We start from the raw sequence: 23,475 nt of genomic DNA, 5'->3' as shown, positions 1-23,475 counted from the left end.
CCATCAGAAATGGGGCAGTGTGCTCCGAACACGGAATATATCTTTGCGTCAGCGTCTGCCACATCTGTACCAATCTGGCTAATTTTGCTTCTTGCATGTGGCGCAAATCTGTTTGGAGGAGAGGTTAACACCACCTAAATCTGGCGGTTTAGTTTGGCGCAAAGAGAGACGAAAACGGCACCGGTTATTGGCGCGACATGTGATGCATCTCATTATAATACTGCGCTGGCTCCTCTTACTATAATCACCCCCTAAAATATTAATGGCATTGCAAATTCTCTACAAATTCGGGACAGTTGGTAACTGTACAAAGAGAGATTAGTGTACAGGTAGTCCTGGCTTTCCGTCGGACGCATTTTCCGCTTCCCTTGTCATGGCAACGCGACGCCATCTGACGTCACGGCACCATGTATAGGGACCCCGCCGAAAGACGGCTTAAGGAGAAGGTAAGAGAGTTAGAGGCGCCGCGCTCTCCACCCGGCAATCAGTTTGATTGTTGTATGGAAGAGCGCGGAGCCTCTGTAACCACGGGGCTCGGTGCATTGTCACCGATAACACCGCCATCACGCCGGGCCTGAAAATATGCAATATATATATCCCGAATTTATATTCTTGCTCATCACGAGTACTTGAAAACAGGACGGAGATATCTCTCAATAAGGAGCAATCGCAGTAGAAATGATTGTATATTGTAAAACCGCACAAGGGAAAGCCGCTGCTTTATTAAATAAGCCCTTCAGCTATCTGTAGTGTAAGTGGAAACCATTTATTATGCGGTCCCCTCCGCTTCCCCTTCATGTCAGCTTTATTTCCGAGGCTCTGCTTTGCCTTTTGTAGGCGCGAGGTCATTTAAGGCTCCTGTTTATTTATATGTCTTAAGTGGAGTGAGGAAGTAGAGGGGTTTGGCTCCGGCCTTCTGGGCACAAAACCACAGTGTACAATTCTTTTGTGGTCGGCTGGGTAGTTGGCGTTTGGGAACGGCTCAGGACTCGCTAAAAGAATAGATGACTTTACAGAGGGCCAGAGCGTGGCCGTGACTACTTAGCATCACTCGCAGACATCTTTTAACCCAGGGGTGGCCAACGCCAGTCCTCCTGGGCCACCAACTGATCAGGTTTTAAGGATATCCCTGCTTCAGCAGTCCAAGACTGAGCCACCTGTGCTGAAGCAGGGATATCCTGAAAACCTAACCTGTTTGTGGCACTCGAGGACTGGAGTTGGCCACCTCTGTTTTAACCCAACTCAGGCCAAACCTTGCTGCTCTCCACTTCATTAGTCAGCTAAGCGAGGGAACCGTTTCCCACTTCCCTCATTGGAAATGAACCCTCTTCCACTTGGCAGTGCGCTGCTACCCGTTCCGGCAGTGGAAGGGTTGAGGCGAGACTTTTAGTTTTTTTCTTTGTTTAGTTTGTTTCTCAGCGCCCCACACGTGACTCGCCAGCGTGGGAGAAACGGCTAATCTCCTGTTCACATATGTGATCATTCATTGTTCATTCCCAAATCCCTTCTCTGCGAGCCGTGGCACATACTGTACTTTTTAATGGGGTAGGCTGGTCCCGTCGGGTTTCACACCAATACAGACCCACTCTTTTTCAGCTGGGAAACCGTCTCCACGATATGACTTCTGCAAAGACCCACGGTCCGGCCAACGGAAAAGAAGAGCAGCGCTGTCGTAAGGAGCGGTGTGTTTTTTACACCGAGATGAGGGTCATTTTTATTCTGGACCCCTAATTCTTTCATTGCTGCAACGAAGGGTTCAGAGATGACAATCTCTCTACCAGTCAATATGTTCTTAAATGTAGAGAGTTTTCTATTTGTCGGCGTTAAGAGTCAAAGTTTCCTGGCTGTCGCCACGACACCGCACCAAAGCCATAACCCCGAATATTGCTGTCATACCCTGGTGCTGATTGCTGTCACCTGCTTCCCATATCTCACAGGACAGGGGGGGCCGCATCTGGCGTTTCGAAAGCGTAGTCATGTTTTCATTCATTGCTGGGTTACAGACCTCTCGCACACAGCGCAGAAATCCCATCCTAAACACACACACACACAGCGCGTTTTGGCTGCCTAATCCCTAATAATTCTAAGCAAACACAGAGGGAAGCATTCAGGAGGGCCAACTCCACTTGGATCTGATGCAGCTCACCTGGACGGAAATGGATTTAAACAGGTTTTAACCTCCAGGGGACGGGGAAAAAACCCCCACAAACCACAGCGAGGCAAAAGCGACTTCCGTGCCTCGGAGCAGGGTGTGAGATCCGGGTTAGCATAATATATTTATAGCGGTGTGTATTTATAAATCTGTATATATTTATTTCTGGCTCCCAGACCAGAAGAGACTATATACAATGAAGGGAATTAGAAAACAATGCAACGGTAATTACACCAAACGTCGTAAATCAAATCCGTGTGCTTGGGGAGCGTCCAATCTCAAGACAATAGAGAATTGATGCAAGTAATATATTTTTCTTCTGTAGCGCTAAAAATACATAGCGCTGTACATCGATATTATTGTACTAAAATATACATTAAGTATATTCAACCATTATAAAACAGGCATGCGCGTATATTGTATAATTGCACATGTCCAGAAGAAATCATGATTCAGACTGTAATGTCTTTTCTGCTGAAGCCCTTTGCACAGTCCTTAGTGATTTCTAGATCACAGCAGGGGCCAGGCCATGTCCAGTGGTGGTCCTCTGGGCAAGGACTGTCTATAAATATTCCTATAGTCCCTGTTGTAGGTCGGGGAGGGCGTCCTCCCTACGTCCCTATACGTGCTCTAGTACTGAGTTTGTTGGTGAGCAGCGCGTTGGAAACTATTCAGAATAAATAAATCGTCACACATGCCTCACCCGTCGTCATTTCTCTGCCAGCTTCTCCTCTGCAACTACATCTCCGACGTCAGGTGTATATGTTCTCGTTGTTCAAAGCCTAGGAAAGATAAAGCATTGCAGTATAATTCGAAGTATACCGACCATTACTTAACAGACCACACTACTTACACGTGAACGGCGAGATCCTCGCACAAGGCATCTATTCTTTGCATGAATAGAGCCCGGGATCCCTTTGAGAGGTTATGATCCAACATCTGCGTCCCTCCTGTTATTCCTCATTGTTTGAACAGTGAATGCGAAGCGGTGAATGGTTGAGATGGGGGGGGGGGAAAATCTAATCGAGAGTTTTTGCTGGCACCATGGGCATCATGGGTGGGGATGGGCTAATTCAGGGGTGACCAACTACAGTCCTCAAGGGCCAACAACGGGTCAGGTTTTCAGGATATCCCTGCTTCAGCACAGGTGGCTCCGACCTGTGCTGAAGCAGGGATATCCCTAATACCTGGCTTGTTGGTGGCCCTTAAGAATTGGAGTTGGCCACCTCTGGGCTAATGTGTCCAGGTTCGGCCCGTGAACTTTCAGTCAAAACGTTTATTTATTTTTAGTTTAGCAAACCCGCGAAAGTTTGTTGCTTTTTGTTTTTCATAAACTGCACAAAAACCTGTAATTCCCCCCCAAAGTCTCTATGTCATGCATTGTTTTGCTTGTTTGTTTTTGTTTGAAAGATTTTGGGGGTTTGTTTCACTTTTAAACGAATATTCGCTTTCACTTCGCCTAATTTTCGCATAATTGATCAAAAAAATGTTGTAAAAAAAATCTATAAAAAGTAACTTTTTCCAAGCTAAGACAAAATGAGTTTTTTTAGGGGGGACACCCACCCCCTTTTCTGCCGGAAAAGTTGGCACGGCGTTGTTCTGCAATGTGTCGCAGTCCTCTCTGGCAGCAGACAAATTTAACCCTTTGATTGCCGGGGGGTTGGCCAATCGCGTCGCTTAATGTGGAAACGTAAGCGTTGTCGCCGTCCTCTTCCATTTTCCTGGCCTGGAAAACGAGCACGCAGAGCACGACGTCGCTGCACGTCACGGGGTCCCCTCCTCCCCCACCACCCCGCGACGTCGCTGCACAGAGTGACAGAGTGGCAGTGACAGAGTGGCCACATCCTGGGACACACACAGGCGTAAAGCAGCAGGCCACACTGTATTTCTGGTAGATCTCTTATTGCCGTTTCCAACAATGTTTTTAGTTTGCAAATCGTATGCTCTGTTCAGGAGATAGAAGCCTTGAACGTGTCAAAGAGGTATAATCCCACTGCCCAGGTATAATCCCACTGCCCAGATATAATCCCACTGCCCAGATATAATCCCATTGCCCAGATATAATCCCACTGCCCAGATGTAATCCCTCTGCCCAGATGTAATCCCTCTGCCCAGATATAATCCCACTGCCCAGATATAATCCCACTGCCCTGATATAATCCCACTGCCCAGATATAATCCCACTGCCCAGATATAATCCCACTGCCCAGATATAATCCCACTGTCCAGATATAATCCCACTGCCCATAAATAATCCCACTGCCCCAGATATAATCCCACTGCCCCAGATATGATCCTTCTGCCCCAGATATGATCCCTCTGCCCCAGATATGATCCCTCTGCCCCAGATATAATCCCTCTGCCCCAGATATAATCCCTCTGCCCCAGATATAATCATATATATCATATCATATAATCCCACTGCCATTGGTTAAATTTAATAGTAATGATAGAAGTTTTCTTAGAAGTGTACATTAATTGGCTGATGTGATGCCTGTTAATGCACCAGCGAGTTATTCACGCACGTAAGCGCGTACGCAGCGATGGAAACACAGGTTTGCTGGCTGAGTCCCTGCCCTTAGGAAGCGACTTTGGACACAATATGAGCAGAAAGGTGGGGTCCCGCCTAGGTTTTCTCCTTCTAGGTATGAAGCAGGGGGTCTCTGGAGCTGGACCATGCTAATTTCAACCCCGGAGACCCCTTGCTTCCCCAGCTACTTACCTCTGAAGGGCAACCCTGGTAGCATCCTTAGCTGGGTAAACAATATGGAGGTTTAAATCTCCCGTGGAACGGGAGCCAAAAGGAAACCGCGATGTAATCTACCCCGGCTTCCCAGAATCACGGAGCTCCGGCGCCCCTATATAGCGGTACAGTGTACCGTATTTCTCAACCCATTCATTTACTTCTATACAAGATGTATGACTTTGAAGTGGATGCAGTTGATGTGTATGGGGAAAACCTGAGCTTTTCAGAGACCAGCCCTGAGCTCTGAGAGGGAAGTCCCAGCGGAGCCTGTGGAAGCCCCTGGAATTGATTGTTGTATTTACCAGGGTGTTCTTGTAGAAGTGCCAGCAGCTGAATGTGATAAAGGTAAAGTGCCCGTGTCTCAGGGCGTCACGTAGTGTGGCAGCGGAATCCCGGTTTCGTGCGCAGCGTATCGGTTAAGATTCAGCGGTTCCGGTCTTGCCCGGAATACACGTTTTGCTCCACGAAGACGCTGCGCCGTGAGTGAAACACGAGTCGGGTTTTTGACTGATGTCACACGCGCGGTCTCGGGGAGGTCGCAGGGAGCTGTGAGCGTTTGTCACACGCGCGGTCTCGGGAAGGTCGCAGGGAGCTGTGAGCGTTTGTCACACGTGCGGTCTCGGGGAGGTCGCAGGGAGCTGTGAGCGTTTGTCACACGCGCGGTCTCGGGAAGGTCGCAGGGAGCTGTGAGCGTTTGTCACACGCGCGGTCTCGGGAAGGTTGCAGGGAGCTGTGAGCGTTTGTCACACGCGCGGTCTCGGGGAGGTTGCAGGCAGCTGTGAGCGTTTGTCACACGCGCGGTCTCGGGGAGGTTGCAGGGAGCTGTGAGCGTTTGTCACACGCGCGGTCTCGGGGAGGTCGCAGGGAGCTGTGAGCGTTTGTCACACGCGCGGTCTCGGGGAGGTCGCAGGGAGCTGTGAGCGTTTGTCACACGCGCGGTCTCGGGGAGGTTGCAGGGAGCTGTGAGCGTTTGTCACACGCGCGGTCTCGGGAAGGTCGCAGGGAGCTGTGAGCGTTTGTCACACGCGCGGTCTCGGGAAGGTTGCAGGGAGCTGTGAGCGTTTGTCACACGCGCGGTCTCGGGGAGGTTGCAGGCAGCTGTGAGCGTTTGTCACACGCGCGGTCTCGGGGAGGTTGCAGGGAGCTGTGAGCGTTTGTCACACGCGCGGTCTCGGGGAGGTCGCAGGGAGCTGTGAGCGTTTGTCACACGCGCGGTCTCGGGGAGGTCGCAGGGAGCTGTGAGCGTTTGTCACACGCGCGGTCTCGGGGAGGTTGCAGGGAGCTGTGAGCGTTTGTCACACGCACGGTCTCGGGGAGGTCGCAGGGAGCTGTGAGCGTTTGTCACACGCGCGTTCTCGGGGAGGTCGCAGGGAGCTGTGAGCGTTTGTCACACGCGCGGTCTCAGGGAGGTTGCAGGCAGCTGTGAGCGTTTGTCACACGCGCGGTCTCGGGGAGGTTGCAGGGAGCTGTGAGCGTTTGTCACACGCGCGGTCTCGGGGAGGTTGCAGGCAGCTGTGAGCGTTTGTGCGCTCTACCCTTGGAACAGCGCGCAATCCATATTTTGAGACATCGCTTATGCCGCGCTGGTAACATTTGTTATTACGGTTAGGCTCCAAGTGAACATCTTCTAGCCCAGGACTCCAGTCCACAAGGCCACAGCAGGTCAGGTTTTCAGGATATCCCTGCTGCAGCACAGGTGGCTTAGTCGAAGGACTGGAGTGCCCCCCTCAGCCCCCTCTAGATCAGTGGTGAGCAGCAGGCGGCCCTCTGGGGCTTCACTCTCCGTGCCTAATTCCTGGCCCCCCCAGTATCCCACTCCCCCTCTCCCCCTAGAGCAGAGGGAGGGGAGATGCTGCATCTTCCCCACTCCGTGAGCTGCCTTGTGACAGTGCTATGGTAAATACTGGCCTATACTAATCCCCGGTGTAAGGCCGCGCTCATGGTGACGGCGTCGCTACGTGTGCGCGCACTTCCAGGACGCTTACCTGATTTCCTATTATAGCTCGAGTGCCCGCGGGTCTGCGCGCGTCGACGCTGCTACATTTTGGCCCGACAAGTACTTTTGAGACAAGTACTTTTGAGATTTCGGGCGGCGTTTGCGTGATGACTGCGTCACATGAGCTGGTTCAGCCAATGAGGACGAACCAGCTTCGTGACGCGTTCGCCACGCCCCCGATCGCCTCCCCAATCTCCTGCAGCCTAGTGCACACATCGCCGGGGCTGCAGGAGTGCGCGCGGCGGAGCCACCATGAGCTCGGACTTTGGAAGCCGACTGGAGGGGGCAGGGAGAAGCTTCTACCAATGAGTGCAGTGTGCCTGTGCACAGTGTGTGTGTGTGTGTGTGTGTGTGTGTGTGTCCCTTTTGAAGGCTTAACGGCCATACTTGCGGCCCTTGAGGCACAGCCAGATTTATCTGCACTCTGCCCTGTACTTGCGGCGGGGGAAGTGCGGCCTGATCCCAGCCAAGCGCTGGGGGGAATTTCCCGTCAGGATTAGGGACGGGACACCCAGTCAGAAGCCGGGACCCCGCTGCGTTAGTCCCCACGGGTATTTAGACTCCCGAGTCTTGTCCCTGGAGAAGCCCCGGTCTGGCTGTGGTCAGGCTGCATTTCGGCTGCAGTTTCCTGGGGGAAAGCTGCATAATGAATGTGGCTCCATCTGTATAACATGTTGGGGAAAGGGAAAGATATTTGGATTAGGGTCAGACACGTAGTATTTATATGTCTGTTGTATACTGGTTACTGGATATTTGAGCTGCACTTGGTTCATCAAGTCGTTACATAATTGTATTATTACGCCTCCTTATTTTTGTTTATTACAGCTCTAGCTTCATTTTCTTTCCCATGAATCCCCTTTATCCCGCTGGGCTACAGCTCTTTCCTCGTCCCGTACCCTGCCTTCCAGAGGTCCAGGGAACAGTATTACATGTTCATATAGGGGGGGGGGGGGGGTTCCTTTGCTTTTAACAGAGTTCTCATGTAATTGATAACGTTTTTATTTGCAAAAGTTATATTTTCAGCAGCTGGGGCAGTCCTTTCTGAGTGCAGAATAATAGGCAAAGTGTCCCTAGGTATATCTCCCTCCACGGTCACTTTAGCATCGTTTAAAGCAGAGCGGGGAGTCGTATGAAAATGGGTTATAAATGGTTTTTGGATCTGACATTTGTTCCCTTTCTGCATCTTTCTGCCAATCAAGCAAAAGATTTAAGGGCCTCCTATGTTCTTTCCCAAATTGTTAGCATTTTGTTTAACAACCGGTTTTTTAATTTCACTAGTGCAGGGGTGGCCAACTCCAGCCCTCAAGGGCCACCAACAGGTCAGGTTTTCAGGATATCTTTGCTTCAGCACAGGTGGACCAATCAGTACCTGCTAAAGCACGGGTGGGTCAATCAACGGCTCAGTCTGAGCCTTTGATTGACCCTTCTGTGCTAAAGCAGGGATATCCTGAAAAGCTGACCTGTTGGTGGCCCTTGAGGACTGGAGTTGCCCACCCCTGCACTAGTCATTGTTACTGCTTTTGTAACTTGGTAAATGGACATCACACCCCATTTGCACCTTGTTCTGCTTTTACCCATGCAATAGTATTTAGAAACTTTTTCTTTCCGTTTTACATATCTGAAGTCCCAGTGGGATCGTTCCTTGGGGAAAAAACAGCCGTAACGTTAGGGTTACAGATCCCTGGTGGAATAGAACCATTTGGCCGTTGGCTACTCCAAGGCTTACAGTACATGCCAACTAACTCCAGGCGAACAGTGTATTATTGATCTGGTCCTGGGGTCTACTCCTATTTGCTGCTGGGTTAGCAACAAAGCCCAACATGGATCATTGTCACTCTGCTGACCGCGGGAGACTTCTCAATCTCTAGGCAATCCACTGACGCTGGAACCATAAGCGGCCTTCGTGTTTTCAGGGAGTCAGGTAGCTCTCTAATGTACACAATCCCACATAGATAAGATTACACCACTGAGGGGCAAGCATGACCCCTTCTCATATTGCTGCACCCCAGCAAAGGTTGTTGACAGCTGTCAAATAACATCTTGTCTTATTTTCGTTGAGTGCATTTGTTAAAATAACTTCTGCTGACTCTCCATTGGATACACGCCCAACCCTTGCAGATGTAGCCACATGGGTTCCCAGTGCCAGGCGGAGCCCCGGAATCTGGCCATCTTCAGGTAATTGACCTTCCTTTCTCTTCTCCGTGCAGGTGTGAAATAGGTCAAAATGAGTGGCCTTGGGGACAGTTCCACAGATCCTGCCAACCAGGACCGCAAGAGAAAAGCTTCGCCATGTGATCCGCTGCAGAAGTGAGTGTGTTTTTCTTTCACCTCCTTTTATTGTGTCGTAGCGTCATTCTTAGCCTGGGACAAAACCCTGTCCTCCTAGCAATAACAGCGGTGCTGCTTCTAATTGCCCTGAGCACAGCTACACTCCTGTATGTCACATGTTCTGTACGCCGCTTCTGTATACAAGGTCAATTGTACCTACAAAATAAGTGATAAAGACGGGAGACAATGATCGCAATTGAATGGATAAAGGGGAAGCGCAGATCCCAGCCTGGTCATTTCCTTGTTATTTGTGGGATCTTAAAGAAGCAATGCCTCCGGGGAGCAGCGTAACCGCCTCCCAGGGTCTCTTCTTGGGGGGACTGGTGCCTTTTCACCCAAATCTGACACCTATACCGGGGTGAGCTGAGTCTTGGGAGGTTTGATTTCCTCCGGTCACATATTTTGGCGGATGTCAGGAAGAGAGAACACAGCCCCCATCTTTTCTCTTACCCTTACCTTTTATTGGCTCTCTGATGCAGACAGAGTGAGATAAGGGTAAAGAAAACATTTGACTGACAAACGTCCATTCACAGGCCCCTACAACAACAAGCAATGTGTAATTAATGTCCCCAGTTACACGAAAACAGAGAAATCTTTGCTATTGCCATGGGTAGATTTATTTTTTTAGGGAAGTCAACTGGACTAATAACTCCTTTATAGTTTTCTGTCCGGCTATGTAGAATTGCACCTTTTTTTTAATGTAGACTTTTTCTGCAATTATTAATTTAGTTTTGAACCACCGTGTATGTAGTTGTGCTTAAAAAGCAGCAATACTACAGTCCCCTTTTTTTCTGTTCTTATATGTATCCGACCATGTGTAAGTCTACATTCTTACCTAAGCTGGCAATTGTTTGGTGCTTTTGTTATAAATCTTTAAAAATCTTGATGGTGTGCCTAACATAATGGCCGCCTTTCAATTTCAATCAGTCAGTGTAACTCAGCAGCTACAATGTATCCTTATATTACTACATAACATTATCTATTGTTACCGTTTGCAGCTCAAACTGCTGAGAACATTGGCAACGTGTTATCACAAATAGAAAGTGTTGCAAACATCATGCACTGCTGGGGTGCTAAAACCTGCAATAGAGATCACAAGGTGCTTTAAAACGCATTAAAAATGGCATTGTGAGTTGAATAAAAGAAAACATCTAATACTACAGAACTGGTTTATTTAAAAGAAAACATGTTTTGCTGCTTTAATATGCCTAGTACCGCGAACAGGTAATTATAGGCCCAGGACACATGTAGAGAAGAGGCCTCTACAAAGGAGGATCTGCTTAATTATAGTGGGTGACCCGGAGACTTGGCACTGTGAGAGAGTCTTGTTTGCACACCTAAAGCATTACAAGTATTTTTTAATAGATGGATAGCAGGGGGTCTCCGGAGCCGATCCCCATTAATTTCAGCTCCGGAATCCCTCTGCTTCCCGAGATACTTCCCCCCCCCCCCCCCCCCCCCCATAAGAGGTGCCGGTATCGGCTCCGCAGGTTGAAAGCTCCTGGTCACATGGCCAATAGGAAGCAGCAAGGGATGATGTCACGGCTTCCTATTGGCCCACGTGATGGTGGAGCTTTAAAGCCGCCATTTCTATAGCACCACACAGCCCAGCCAGATCTGCTACCGGCACCCCTATAGAGGTAAATATCTCGGGAATCAGGGGTCCCCAGAGCTGAAATTGACACAGTTCAGCTACTTAGACCCCCTGCTTCAATCCCATAAGTGTAAAAAAAAAAAAAAAAAAAGGCACGATTCCTGCTTTAAATTTTTTATATATATATAAAAAAAAATGAAAGACAATAGGTGCTATCGAATGTGTACACATCCACATACATGTCTTTTAACATTGTCCTGATGAAGGATCCTGCTGGTCAGAAATATCGATTTTTATCATTTTGATATTCCAATAAATGACATTTTATTTCTTTCACATGTTTTGTGTCCTTTGTCTATTTTTTTTTATGTATTGTGAGTACGGCAGCTGCATAGCCAGCAGGATTACAGGAGGGAGCAGGTGGTTGCTTTGTACTACAATGCCGTTTTATTGAGAATACGTATAAAGTGTAAGATTGCATTGTAGTGCAAGTGGTGAGGCTGCCTCCCAGTGAGTGAGGCTCCATCCAAGTGAGTGAGGCTGGCTGGCCTCCAGCTGTCTCTCTGCCAGGACTTGTGTATCACCAGGAACAGTAAGTAGGCAGGTGGAGGAACAGAAACAGAGGTATAAGTAATGCAATTACAGCAAAATACACTGCAACAAATATATTGAAAAACCCAAGTCCTATTGATTTCAAGGTTGTTGTTTTTTTTTTTTACTTTGAGACTCTGGTGCAGTGTGTTTGCCCCAGAATTGCTCCACTTTTACCTTGATACATACAGTATGTAGGGTTACCATATTTGTCCCGGCCATAAAAACGAGACAAATGTCACACATGCGGGAATGGTGAGCACCGACTGCACATGCACGAAGAGCGTTTGCCGGATGCGCATACACGATCGTCGTTTGCTGGTCGCTCATGCGCGTTCGGAGCTTGCTGGTCACGCATGCGTATGAGTGACCGGGAAACGCTGATCACGCATGCGTATGAGTGACCGGGAAACGCTGATCACGCATGCGTATAAGTGACTGGGAAACACTGATCGCATGAGCAGTCGGCGAGTGCCGATCCCGCATGCACGGCCAGCGAGATAGAAAACTGGGACAGCACCCCAAAAAGTCAGGACAGAGGTCTAAAAATTGGGCCAGTCCCGGCTGACCCGGGACATCTGGTCACCCTATACATATGAACCAGCGTCTTGTTTTTAGCTATAGCAAACAAATAGAAGGGATACCTCCCTCTTTGTCCTGTCCCCCTCTCCCCAATTCTCTCTTACCTGTATCCTGTCCCTATCCCCGCGTCCCCCCATCTCTCCGCCTATGCCACTGGTTTCTCGCGGTTTCTGGCAACGCTATGCCATGATTTCGCGATGCCAGAGTTCATGTTGGAGCTGACGGGAGTAATACTTACTTTTTCTAGGGGTTTGTTTTTAGAAGATTTTAGATTCACACATTAACCTTTGAAATGCCAGAGCAGGTTGCAAAATGCTAAAATTGATCGGATGTCAACTTCTGTAGGTTAGTAGCCATTATGTTTCCTGTTTTAATTGGAAAAAAAAAGAATAATAATGATAAAAAATAAGTATGATGCCTTTTATCTATTGTTCATAAATAGATCACAATATTTAAAAACTGCTTCAGGTACGTCAGTCTAGGCTTATATATGTTTTAGAGCCTTATTATGTAGTGTTGCAGTTGAGAGTGTATACCTAAAACAATCACATTAGTTGCTAATCGCTGTGTTTGAACAGAGGAGATACAAGTGATGCAGTCCATCCATGTAATTGTTCATTAGATGTCAAGGAGGAGTCTGGGTAAATAAGAACTCGGATACATTCCACATACAGTTTTCTGGTTTGTTCTACTACTAAGTTAGACCAGTTATGACAGATGGCACCCCCGAGACTGCTTCGACACCTTTTAACTTGAATAAGAGTTAAATGCCAGATAGCGTGTGCGAATTCATACCTGCGCTCGATGAATCTGCAGCTTTGTTAGAAGTGCAATTCTGCTTAGCCACATGCGTTGGGAACTGCTTAGTTGCTGGTCCAGTGCAGGAAGCCACTCTTCTACCACAGGGCAAGATCACCGCCTTGCACCCCAAAGTCTTGAAGCAGAGCGGTGATTGACAACTCTGCTTCCGAGAGACATTCTTAAGCAGCCGCGGTCCATCAGCCACCCATCTCCCCCCCAAACATTGTCCAGTTCTAGTGATGGATACCTTAAAAAAAAAAAAAAAGTAAGTATCTCAAAATAGTTAATATTGGTTTTATGTAAAAAAAAAAAAAAATGTTGTGGGAATATGCCGGATAGCCGCTCTTCTCCATCAACTAGTGTGCATATTTGTCCTCTGGCATGGAGGGGGCAGGAAACGCTGGATTTCAATACTTTCTTCCTGCTTGTTTCCACTGGCAGCAAAGAGGCTGAAACATTAGGGTGATAGAAAGGATCTTACTTATAAATGGCCTGTGAAGTCTTGGAATCTTCTGTATACCACCTACAATGAACTTGGACTTCCAATTAGAGGTGTCACCAGCTGCTTAGAATGTACAGTAGTGTTGGGCTACAAAGGGGGGTGCGCATGTGAGAGATTCTGATGGGATCCAAAGTATCATTAAATACGGGGCATTAAATAAGACCCCCATGTATATGTAAGTCTCCTTTTTCAATGATTGCTATGCTTTGGACCTTACACTATTATTCTTTGTATGTCTGTTTATCTTGCTTGTATCCTCATGTAATCTAATGGTTAATGTGTCCTTCTGGTAAATGTTACTTATAATATCAAGGTACGCTTAATGCATTTGAAACGGCTGAGGTGTGCACAGAATCGAATGCTTTTATCTGTAATGCAAGACGCTGACTGGTAGATTTAAGCCATTACTTGTACAAGATGGAAGTGGCTCATGGTGTTGAGTCCACTGCAAAGTCCCACTTGTTCTCGAGGCTGGGAAATGTCCAGGATCTATTGCAGCTAGTGAGTATCTTCATACAAATCTTGCAGGCGATTTGTGTCTCACCCCATGCTACAGCTGCAGTGTTGTGCTGTTTCCTCTTCTCTCTATGTACTGGGAGAAATACACGACAGTATAATATTGGTAGCGTAGGACCTGCCGAAATTGGTTTAACGTGACATGGTCGCAGTCTTAAAATGTTGTGGCCAAAGGATTGCACTAAATGACCCGTACTTATGAAGAAAGAATATAGATAAAATACATAGTAATGTACTAAATAATTAGTCATATTGGATGAAGCACGAGGTGATTGGAAGTAGACTGATTTGGTCTCTAGTTTTTGATCTTTTTGTCTCCTTTCTTCTGGCTGAGGATAACTACTGTACTGTCAAGGCCGGTTCACCCATTGAGGCGAGCTAGGCGGTCACCTAGTGCGACACATTTTGGGGGGTGGTGGAGGGGCAGGAGGCTAGAAGCGGAGCAGGCTGTTTTCCTCTGTTTTGCATGTGTCCCATGCTGCTGCCATGCTCCACTCTTCTCCCTGCTACTATTCAGGGTAAGAGGGGTATAAAAACGGGGGCGGAAGGGGGGGGAGGTAAAAAATGAAGGGGCGTGTAAAAATGGGAGGGGTGGGTGTAGAAATGGAGGAGAGGGAGGTGAGAGAGGGATGGGGGGAGGTGAGAGAGGGATAGGGGTGGAGGTGGGGGAGAGGCGATAGATGGGTGGAGGTGGGAGAGAGGAGTAGAGGGTGCGGGGGTGAGAGAGAGAGGATTGTGTCGGGCCAGGGCAGGTCCAACCAACACAAAAGATTCCAACATTTTTGTGGATTTTTTTTGGGCGGGGGGGGGGGGGGGGGTATCGACTGAAGGTTTGCCTAGAGCGCCAAATACCCGTGTACTGGCCCTGACTACTGTACATTATTGATCCAATATTCTGGCATGATCATTTTCTTCAAGCAACATGTAAAGAGCTTGGCAAGGATTCTCTCTCCTACTTCCTCTTCTTCATTCAAGATTTCCATACTTATTCCATCTTCCCTCGGGTCCTTTTCATTCTTAATTGATTTTATTGCCATAGCTGCTACTTCTCTCGGGAGGACGCATGGTACAGTACATCAGTGGTTGGTTTCATCTCGCTCTTCATCTGCTTGATTATGTTTTTTTTTATCTGTGTTCTTGTACAATTTTTTGCAGAGTTCCTGAACTCTGGATAATCAGTGCATAGGTGTCATTGCACCGAGCACCCTGCTTACAGAGGCACTGCGCTCTTCCCTACAACATTTAACCTGGCTGCCGGGGGAAGAACGCGGGCCTCTTACTTTCTCTCCAGAGCTGTAAGCTCCTCATCTCTGGCATCTTCCCCTTGTGACGCGGCGATGTCACGACAACGCAACGTAGCCGGAGGAAATGAGGAGTAGGAGACAGTCTAGGATGTTTGGCCGTGGCCATAACGCAGCAGGCGTTCCACCCTCGGACATGTCGCCGCCGGGACATTTGGACGCGATGTGGGCCACACGCACCCACCTACTACGACAAGCCAGGTCTGATAAGTGCATGTTTAAATGTCCGGTGCAGGACCACTACACCGGTGTAGATTACCTAGATCGGCCATTCCGACGTGTCCCACACAGGACATTTAAAGATGGCGCATCGGAGCAGCCGGTCCAGGCAGTGTAGCGGTCCCGCATGGGACATTTAAACATGCACTTATCAGACCTGGCTTGTTGCTGAGGGCGGTCGGGCACGGAAGACCTGGCTTTCCGGTTCGGGTGTGCGGTGAAATGTCCAGCGGCGAGCTGCCCTCCGGGGACGTATCCCGGTGGCATAACGCTGGCAGTGCTTTGGCCGTCACCAAACGTCCCATTCCGGGGACCCTCCCCCCAGCACCGATCCATGCCAAACTCTGGCAGGTATTAACACACGCCCTCCACCTAGCTGAGATAGGCCAGATCCTATAAGGAAACACTAGCCCCTTGTGCTTAGGAATTAACCCATTAGAGCCCTAATGGCTGGCCACATATATATGTATGTATGTGTGTATATATCTATATATCACTACGGAAGCTCCACAATGTGTATATTTTGAAGATCGTAGAATCATTTTACCCAAAAGGAGCAGTCTCTCCATGGGCATTGCTGCCCATGTGATCACTATGAGACATAGCTTAACAGTGATCTCACTCTCTCACTCTCTCTCTCTCACACTCTTTCTCTCTCTCTCTCTCTCTCTCTCTCTCTCTCTCTCTTTCTCTCTCTCTCTCTCTCTCTCACTCTCACTCTCACTCTTTCTCTCTCTCACACTCTCACTCTCACTTTCTCTCTCTCTCTCTCTCTCACTCTTTCTCTCTCTCACTCTTTCTCTCTCTCTCACTCTTTCTCTCTCACTCTTTCTCTCTCACTCTTTCTCTCTCACTCTCTCTCTCACTCTCTCACTCTTTCTCTCTCTCACACTCTCTCTCTCACTCTCTCTCACTCTCTCTTCACCTTTACAGCAGCCTCAGCCGTAACAAAGTATTAGAGTAGTAGGCGTCTCTATGTTACTGTCTCGATGACGACTGTCTTATACAGGGTGAGAGTTGTCACAGCAACAGGTCTGCTCACCCAGTGAGCTCTTGCCATGCTCTCGCTGTACTTGCTTATAAAGCATTGTGGGCTTATTTTGATTGAGAGGAGAAAATGAATCTTTCTTGGTGCGAGTTTTATTTTTCCTTGTGTATATGTTTTACATTACTAGCTGTTGGATAGCCACAGATCCGGAGGCCACGTCACTGTCTCTTTTATGCAACTCGTTCTTACAGCAGCAAGGCGGGTTCATTTTTATTTATTTTTACAAAATGTGTGTACACTATATACACTTACATGAATTGTGTTTAGTTTATTGACAATCCAAGCTGTTCTGTTTTATATATATATATTTTTCAATGCAGAATTGAAGCAGGGGGTCTCCGGAGCTGAACCCCATTCATTTCAGCTGCGGGGACCTCCTGCTTCCCGGATAGGGAGACCATATTTGTACCGTCAAGAAGCCGGACAAATGTGACGCATGCACGATCGTCACTTGCCGACTGCGCATGTGCGATCGGTGTTTGCCAGTTCCTCATGCGCATGCGTGATCGGTGTTTGCCAGTTCCTCATGCACGATCGGTGTTTGCCAGTTCCTCATGCGCATGCGCTATCAGTGTTTGCCAGTTCCTCATGCGCATGCGTGATCGGAGCGCGCCGATTGCGCGTGAGCGACCGGCAGACACCGATTGTGCCTTCGTGGTCGGCAAGTGTCGATCGCGCATGCGCGGCCAATGGCTAAAGCGAGATATCTGGTCATCCTACCTCCGAAGAGGGTGCCGGTGTCTCCTGCAGTTTTTTTGCGCCTCCGAGGGGGTGCCGGTAACCACTCCAGGGTTCACTATATGACTGCTTTTCAGCGCTCCCGGGCCCTGCGGGCTAATAGGAAGCCGTGACATCATCCGGTGCGGCTTCCTATTGGCCCATGTGACATGGGGATTTAGACTGCAGTTCCAACTCCGGAGACCCCCTGCTACAATCTGGTATTAAAAAAATTGCTTGGATTGCTCCTTTTCAGCCACGTATTTAAAGCAGCAATACGGGTCTGAACTTTTTATTATTATTATTATTACAGGATTGAAGCAGGGGGTCTCCAGAGCTGAACCGCGTTAATTTCAGCTCCTGGGGACCCACTGTTTCCAGAGATACCTCCATAGGCGATGCCGGTATCTCTTTTCAGGTTAAATGTCCTGGTCACGCGGGCCAATAAGAAGCCGCACCGGATGACGTCACAGCTTCCTATTGGCCCACGTGACGCATGACATTTAAACACCGCCATTATGTGAGGCACACAGTTTTTCTGTCTGCAGAGATGCCGGCACCGCTATGGAGCTAAGTATCTCTGGTAGCAGGGGGTCCCTGGTGCTGGAATTATCACGGTTCAGCTCCAGAGACCCCGTGCTTCAATCCTGTGATTACTTTGCTGCTTTAAGTACCTGGCTTAAACTAAACACAATTCAGACTGGTATAAGTGTTTAGAGGACACACATTTTGTAAATGAATGTTAGTGTGGGATTGCTACCTCTCTCTTATCCTCCCCCTTATTTAACCGCTGACTGCACAGGGAAAGGATTATCTATAAGTGTGTATTCCTGTTTATTAACTTGTAATATCTGCGTTTATTTTGAATTCCTCCTTCTCCTCACACTGTTTTTTTCATTCAATAATAAATGGGTGATTCTGAATGTTAACAATGGGAGAGAAATGAACACGCATTTGAATTTGGAATTTATTAGCGCTCTTTTATTTGGCGGTGACATCCCGTTATCTTGTCACCAACGTAAAATCAGAATCTCCTATCTATATCAATAAATCCCCTAACTAGAAATCTCTGATCTACAACTATAAATCTCCTATCTATAACTATAAATCTCCTATCTATAACTATAAATCTCCTATAACTATAAATCTCCTATCTATAACTATAAATCTCCTATCTATAACTATAAATCTCCTATCTATAACTATAAATCTCCTATCTATAACTATAAATCTCCTATCTATAACTATAAATCCCTATCTATAACTACAGGCATACCCCGGTTTAAGGACACTCACTTTAAGTACACTCGCGAGTAAGTACATCTCGCTCAATAGGCAAACGGCAGCTCGCGCATGCGCATGTCAGCAGGTACTGAACTGCAATACCGGCTCCCTACCTGTACCGAAGCTGTGCGCAAGCGGGGAGACTATAGAGCCTGTTACACATGCGTTTATTACATTAGTTATGCACGTATATGACGATTGCTGTACAGTACATGCATCGATATGTGGGAAAAAGGTAGTGCTTCACTTTAAGTACATTTTCGCTTTACATACATGCTCCGGTCCCATTGCGTACGTTAATGCGGGGTATGCCTGTATAAATCCCTATCTACAGTATAACTATAAATCTCCTATCTATAAATATAAATCCCTATCTACAGTATAACTATAAATCCCCTATCTGTAACTATACATCCCCGATCTATAAATCTCATATCTATATCTATTAATCACCTATCTATTATTCTCCTATCTATAAATCTCCTATCTATATCTATAAATCTATCTTTAAAACCCCTGTCTATAACTATAACCCCCCTGAGCCTGCAGCACAGCAGGGAAGGATCCGGCCGCTCGTGCATACAGTATCATGTGAGTAACTGAACGTGAGAGCTGGATTGCAGCTGGCATATGGGATGTCACATGTACAGTATGTGCGGTCATAGCCACCATGTGACAGATCAAGGCTCAGATGACCTGACCATTTAGCACTCGGGTGCAGCCACTGACACTGCCGAGCGGTGACATCCCGTTATCTTGTCACTAACGGCACCTAATGCACAGGGCGGTCACCATCTCCTACTGCCCTGGATGGAAAGCTAAAGGTGCAGTCCCACTTAGCCACAGAAGTAGAAGTTTGGGGGAAGTGAAAGCAGAGAAACACGCCACTGAGGATGTCTGCCAACTTGCATTTTTAGTCATCTTAAATAAATAGTATGAACATGGTGAACCCCCACGTTTCGGTGAGGGGGGGGAGAGGGGTGGGTGGAGGCTATGCCTCCATTTGCCAGCTGTACGTGGGAAGCGATGGGGTGTCCCTTATAAACAGTAGAGATCTCTGGTAAAGGTTAATGAACCCAGATAGCGGCTAGCCATGCAACAGCGTCTCTTCCTTTCAATGTGATTACTAGCTTTCCAAGTGCTGGCGCCTAATGGCAAAGCGCATGAGACCAGGTAACCCCTAATGCAACGGTACTCAACTCCAGTACTCAAGCCCCCACCTACCCCAACAGGTCAGGATTTCAGGATAGCCCAGCTTCAGCACAGGTGGCTCAATCAGTCCCTGCTTCAGCACAGGTGGCTCAATCAGAGGCTCAGTCGTTGACTGATAGAGCCACCTGTGCTGAAGCTGAGATATCCTGAAAACCTGACCTACTGAGGGGGGCTTGGGGACTGGTGTTGAGCACCCCTGCTGTAGCCCTCGGCCCAGTTCAACCACTGCAGCATTAATGGAAGCCGGTTGCTGCAGGGTGTATGGATCTGGGTCACTTGTACAGGTGCAGCAAAATGCGAGTAGCTTGGATTTCTCTGATGTGTGTAACACAAGAAGCCTGAGGTTGATCCCCTGTGTATACAGCAGCCAGCCAGTCCCAGCAATTAGCAGGAGCTGGAAATCCAGCCGCCTGAAAGTCTATTGGTATTAATGCTGAGCCATTTACCTGCCTGCGATATGATTACACGCATCAATTCTCTGTCAGCTGCCTGATGAAGATGAGCCTAATGCAGCCTGCGTTCAGTAGGTGTTCTGTGAAAGGTCACCACTTTAATCCTTACTCGCCTGCCATGTCTGCCCTTCCTTATCAGCAAGAACGTGGAGCTGTGGTGTTAAAGCAGCAATGTGCTGAGATATAGATATATCTATATACTCATATAGCTATAATTTGTGGTATTACATATCTCATATGAATCAGTACAGTGACTCTTAATCTCAAACTCACTCCATACACATATATATACTTAAACGATACCAACAGTGTGAACGCTGCGCAAACAAATAATAACTTTTATCTCTGTCCGGCCTGCCAATCATGGGGTACTGGCCTGTAGATCCTGGTGTGCTAGCACAATCGTTGGAGCTCATAAACTGTGTGTGTTGCAGGCCTGGTGCTTCACAAAGATCCAACTGTGATGGCAATATAACTGCAGTTTATATCATTTGTGGGTTAGCTCAGCCACTCCAACCTGGTGTAATTCCTGCACAGCTGTTCTCCCTAATCTCTCTGTAGTAGCCACTGCCTGCCTGCTTCCCTCTGCACTGTCAGGTTCTGGTCTCTGCAGCATGCTCTGGTCCAGTGGGACAACTCTCTCTCTCTCTGCAGTTCCCTCTCTCTTAGGGGTCCTGCATGGCCTCTCTGTGCAGGATGGGCCTGCACACCCTCACTCCCTCAGCTCCCTTCCCAACTGTCATTCCACTGGCTAAGCACAGTCACATGGTCCAGTGGAATGTAATTCTTAAAGGAGCCATGTCCTGTGCTGATAGCAGATACAGGGGGTTATATGTATATATACTCACTCACTCACACACACACTGTGTCTGTCTGTGTCTGTCTGTCTGTATCTGTCTGTGTCTGTCTGTCTGCCTGTCTGTCTGTGTGGATACATATATACACTGTGTGTATATATGTAAATATATGTATGTATGTAGCCCCCTTTCTTTGTAGGTAAGGGAAACCACCTGTGCTGCCGTTACCTGCATGGCTAACGGGAGGCCTAAGCCTCCGCTGCTGGAAGTCTGGGGTTGTCCTCTCTCCTGGTTTACAGCGCCTCCACCTGAGAAGGATCCTCGCGTTGCAGGATAGCCCCTTCCCAGGAACCCACACAGTAAAGAATAAATACACACACGGTGGTATAACAACTTGTCTTTACTGACAACACTTAACCTTATACTATAGCAGTACGCACAGCCTAACCCAATACCATACAGGCCCCACAAGGTATACCCACACCACAACGCCACCCCGATGGAGCCCAGAGTCTAGGCCCACACTTTTAGTGTTCGTGTGGAGTAGCACTACCCACTGTGTGTATGGCTGTTGGTGCACATAGAAGTGATACCTTCCTGGTCTTTGGCCAGACCAGGCCGCCTTGGCTGATGGTTCGCTGGGCCGCAACGTGGTTCCACACCGATCGGATCCTCAGGCACCCGCCTCTGGAGGGATCTCCCGCTGGAGTGTGTCCCTATAATAGTGTCTCTGATAATAGATGTCTGGGTCTGGTTTCAGACCGTAGGCCGCGCACACCGCGTCGCGTCTTCCACTGATGCACTACCACTGTAAACTACTGGGAAAGCGTACCTATCTATTGGGCTTCCCTGCAGCAGCGACAAGATACATGTGGCCGGGGCGCACTACCTCTATCTTCTGCCCCCGGATTCCGACTGGTGTGCTCCTCCAAGCGCGCCAAATGTATCTCTTTGGTGCTCCGTGGTTCCAACAGCCTTATTGGCTATGCTGGCCCATGTGTCCAGCAGCCCCTGTGCGGAGCCTATTGTAGGATGGCCGCCACTCGTGGCCGTACTGCGCATGCGCGAGGCTTTTATTGCGGATGCGGCCTATCGAAGAAATACCCTGGTGTACACGAGTACCCAGGAAGGTACCCACGTGCACCAACACTACACGCGGGAGGGTTGCGCTGCCGTCACACTTACGTTGGGTGCTGCTTTGGCGGACATCTTGCACCTCTAGGTGCCCAAGGGATATTGTGCTCCAATATACAGTGGCGGGGACTGTTATCGTTGTTATTATTGTATCTGTACTATTATTGTGTGAATACTGTGGGACCACAGTAAAGAGTGTTGCATATACCGTGTTCTGGTTGTGATTATTCTGGGTATACAGGTTCCCGTGAGGGGCTATCCCGTCAATGCTGGGATCCTCACGGGTGGAGGCGCTGCACCAGCCACCCCAGGCTCCCCAGGAGCGGAGGCTTAGGCCTTCAGTAAGTTTAACAGGTTAGCACCATAACACATTATCTTCTGTTTCCCTCGGGGGTAGGGAAAGGGTGTTTCATGTATGTATATAAACTATATATATTGTGTGTGTGTGTGTTTAAAATATGTAGCGTGTATTGCATTGTTTGAACCAGTTTTGGAAGACTTAACCTCAGACATTTCCGGGAGTTTAAAATGGCCACTGACAGGGGAGCCTTTTGAAAACATTCAGTTCACCCTTAACATCACATGTTTACGTATTTACTTCCAGTGGAAAAGGAATCGGGAGTCCTTGCAACGCATGACATCTCTCTTGTAGCGAAGGCATACACATTTATTCCCACTTTGCTACAGACGGTTTAGTATTTGGCCTTCTCTGTGAAATGTCTCATTAAAAAAAAAAGGTCTATCAGCTGCTAAAGTATTGTCCAGAGCCGGAAGCCAGCCCAGGGAGCAGAGTCACTCAGGAGCAGCTTCTGCACAGCTCATTAAGGAAGAGGTCAGAGGCACAGGCTCCCACGCCACTGGTTTATAGCATAAGGAATCACTGAGCAGTGTTTCCAGGCTCCTGTTACTGGCACTTGACCAGTGCTCTCCATTCCTGCTACCACAGTTCATTTGGCTTCTGTGGTCCTAATTTACCTTGGCTGTGAAGAGGTTTAAAACCCGGCTGATTTGTTTTATTTAGTCCTTACTGAGCTTTAAAAGTGACACAGTCTATAATGCAGGGGTGCGCAAACTCCCCCCCTGCTCGCGCCCCCCTCCTTACCTTATCTCCGGCGTCAAATGACGCGTGGGGTCATGTGACGTCACGTTGCAAAGCAACGTCACGTGACTCCGCCACGGCGACGTGTCGCCGGAGACGCGGTAAGTAAAGTTACAGAGACCTCACGTGATCCCCCCGGGCATTTAATTTAAATGCCTTGGGGAAAAGTCAGAGGCCTCTGCAACCGCCCGCGGCCCCCCACTTTGCGCACCCCTGGTCTACTGTATATAAATAATGTGTGTGTGTATATATATGTGTGTATACAGTATACACTGGCGACACACTTTATTCGAGCTTGGCTAGTCCCACGAATTCGGGTATACCCGGGTGTATTGAGGTTTGTGACTGTTTTCTGCCCGAGTACATTGAGTTATTTTCCAAGCAGGGATTGAAGCATTTTATTC

At 48.2% G+C, this 23,475-nt stretch overlaps 1 protein-coding gene across 8 annotated transcripts in view; it reads left to right on the top strand.

The window, feature by feature from the left end:
- The window catches only part of NCOA1 (nuclear receptor coactivator 1), a 446,052-nt gene that overhangs the window by 278,619 nt on the left and 143,958 nt on the right, over positions 1-23,475 (top strand). For all 8 annotated transcript variants that reach the window (XM_075598641.1, XM_075598642.1, XM_075598643.1 and 5 more), the window contains one exon: positions 9,102-9,201. In XM_075598641.1, the coding sequence (XP_075454756.1) occupies positions 9,119-9,201 (83 nt within the window). In that variant the 5' untranslated portion in view covers positions 9,102-9,118. The remainder of the gene's footprint in view (positions 1-9,101; positions 9,202-23,475) is intronic.

Source organism: Ascaphus truei, chromosome 4, assembly GCF_040206685.1.
Source record: "Ascaphus truei isolate aAscTru1 chromosome 4, aAscTru1.hap1, whole genome shotgun sequence".
Lineage (NCBI taxonomy): Eukaryota > Metazoa > Chordata > Amphibia > Anura > Ascaphidae > Ascaphus > Ascaphus truei.
This window is presented reverse-complemented; position numbering and strand designations above follow the sequence as displayed.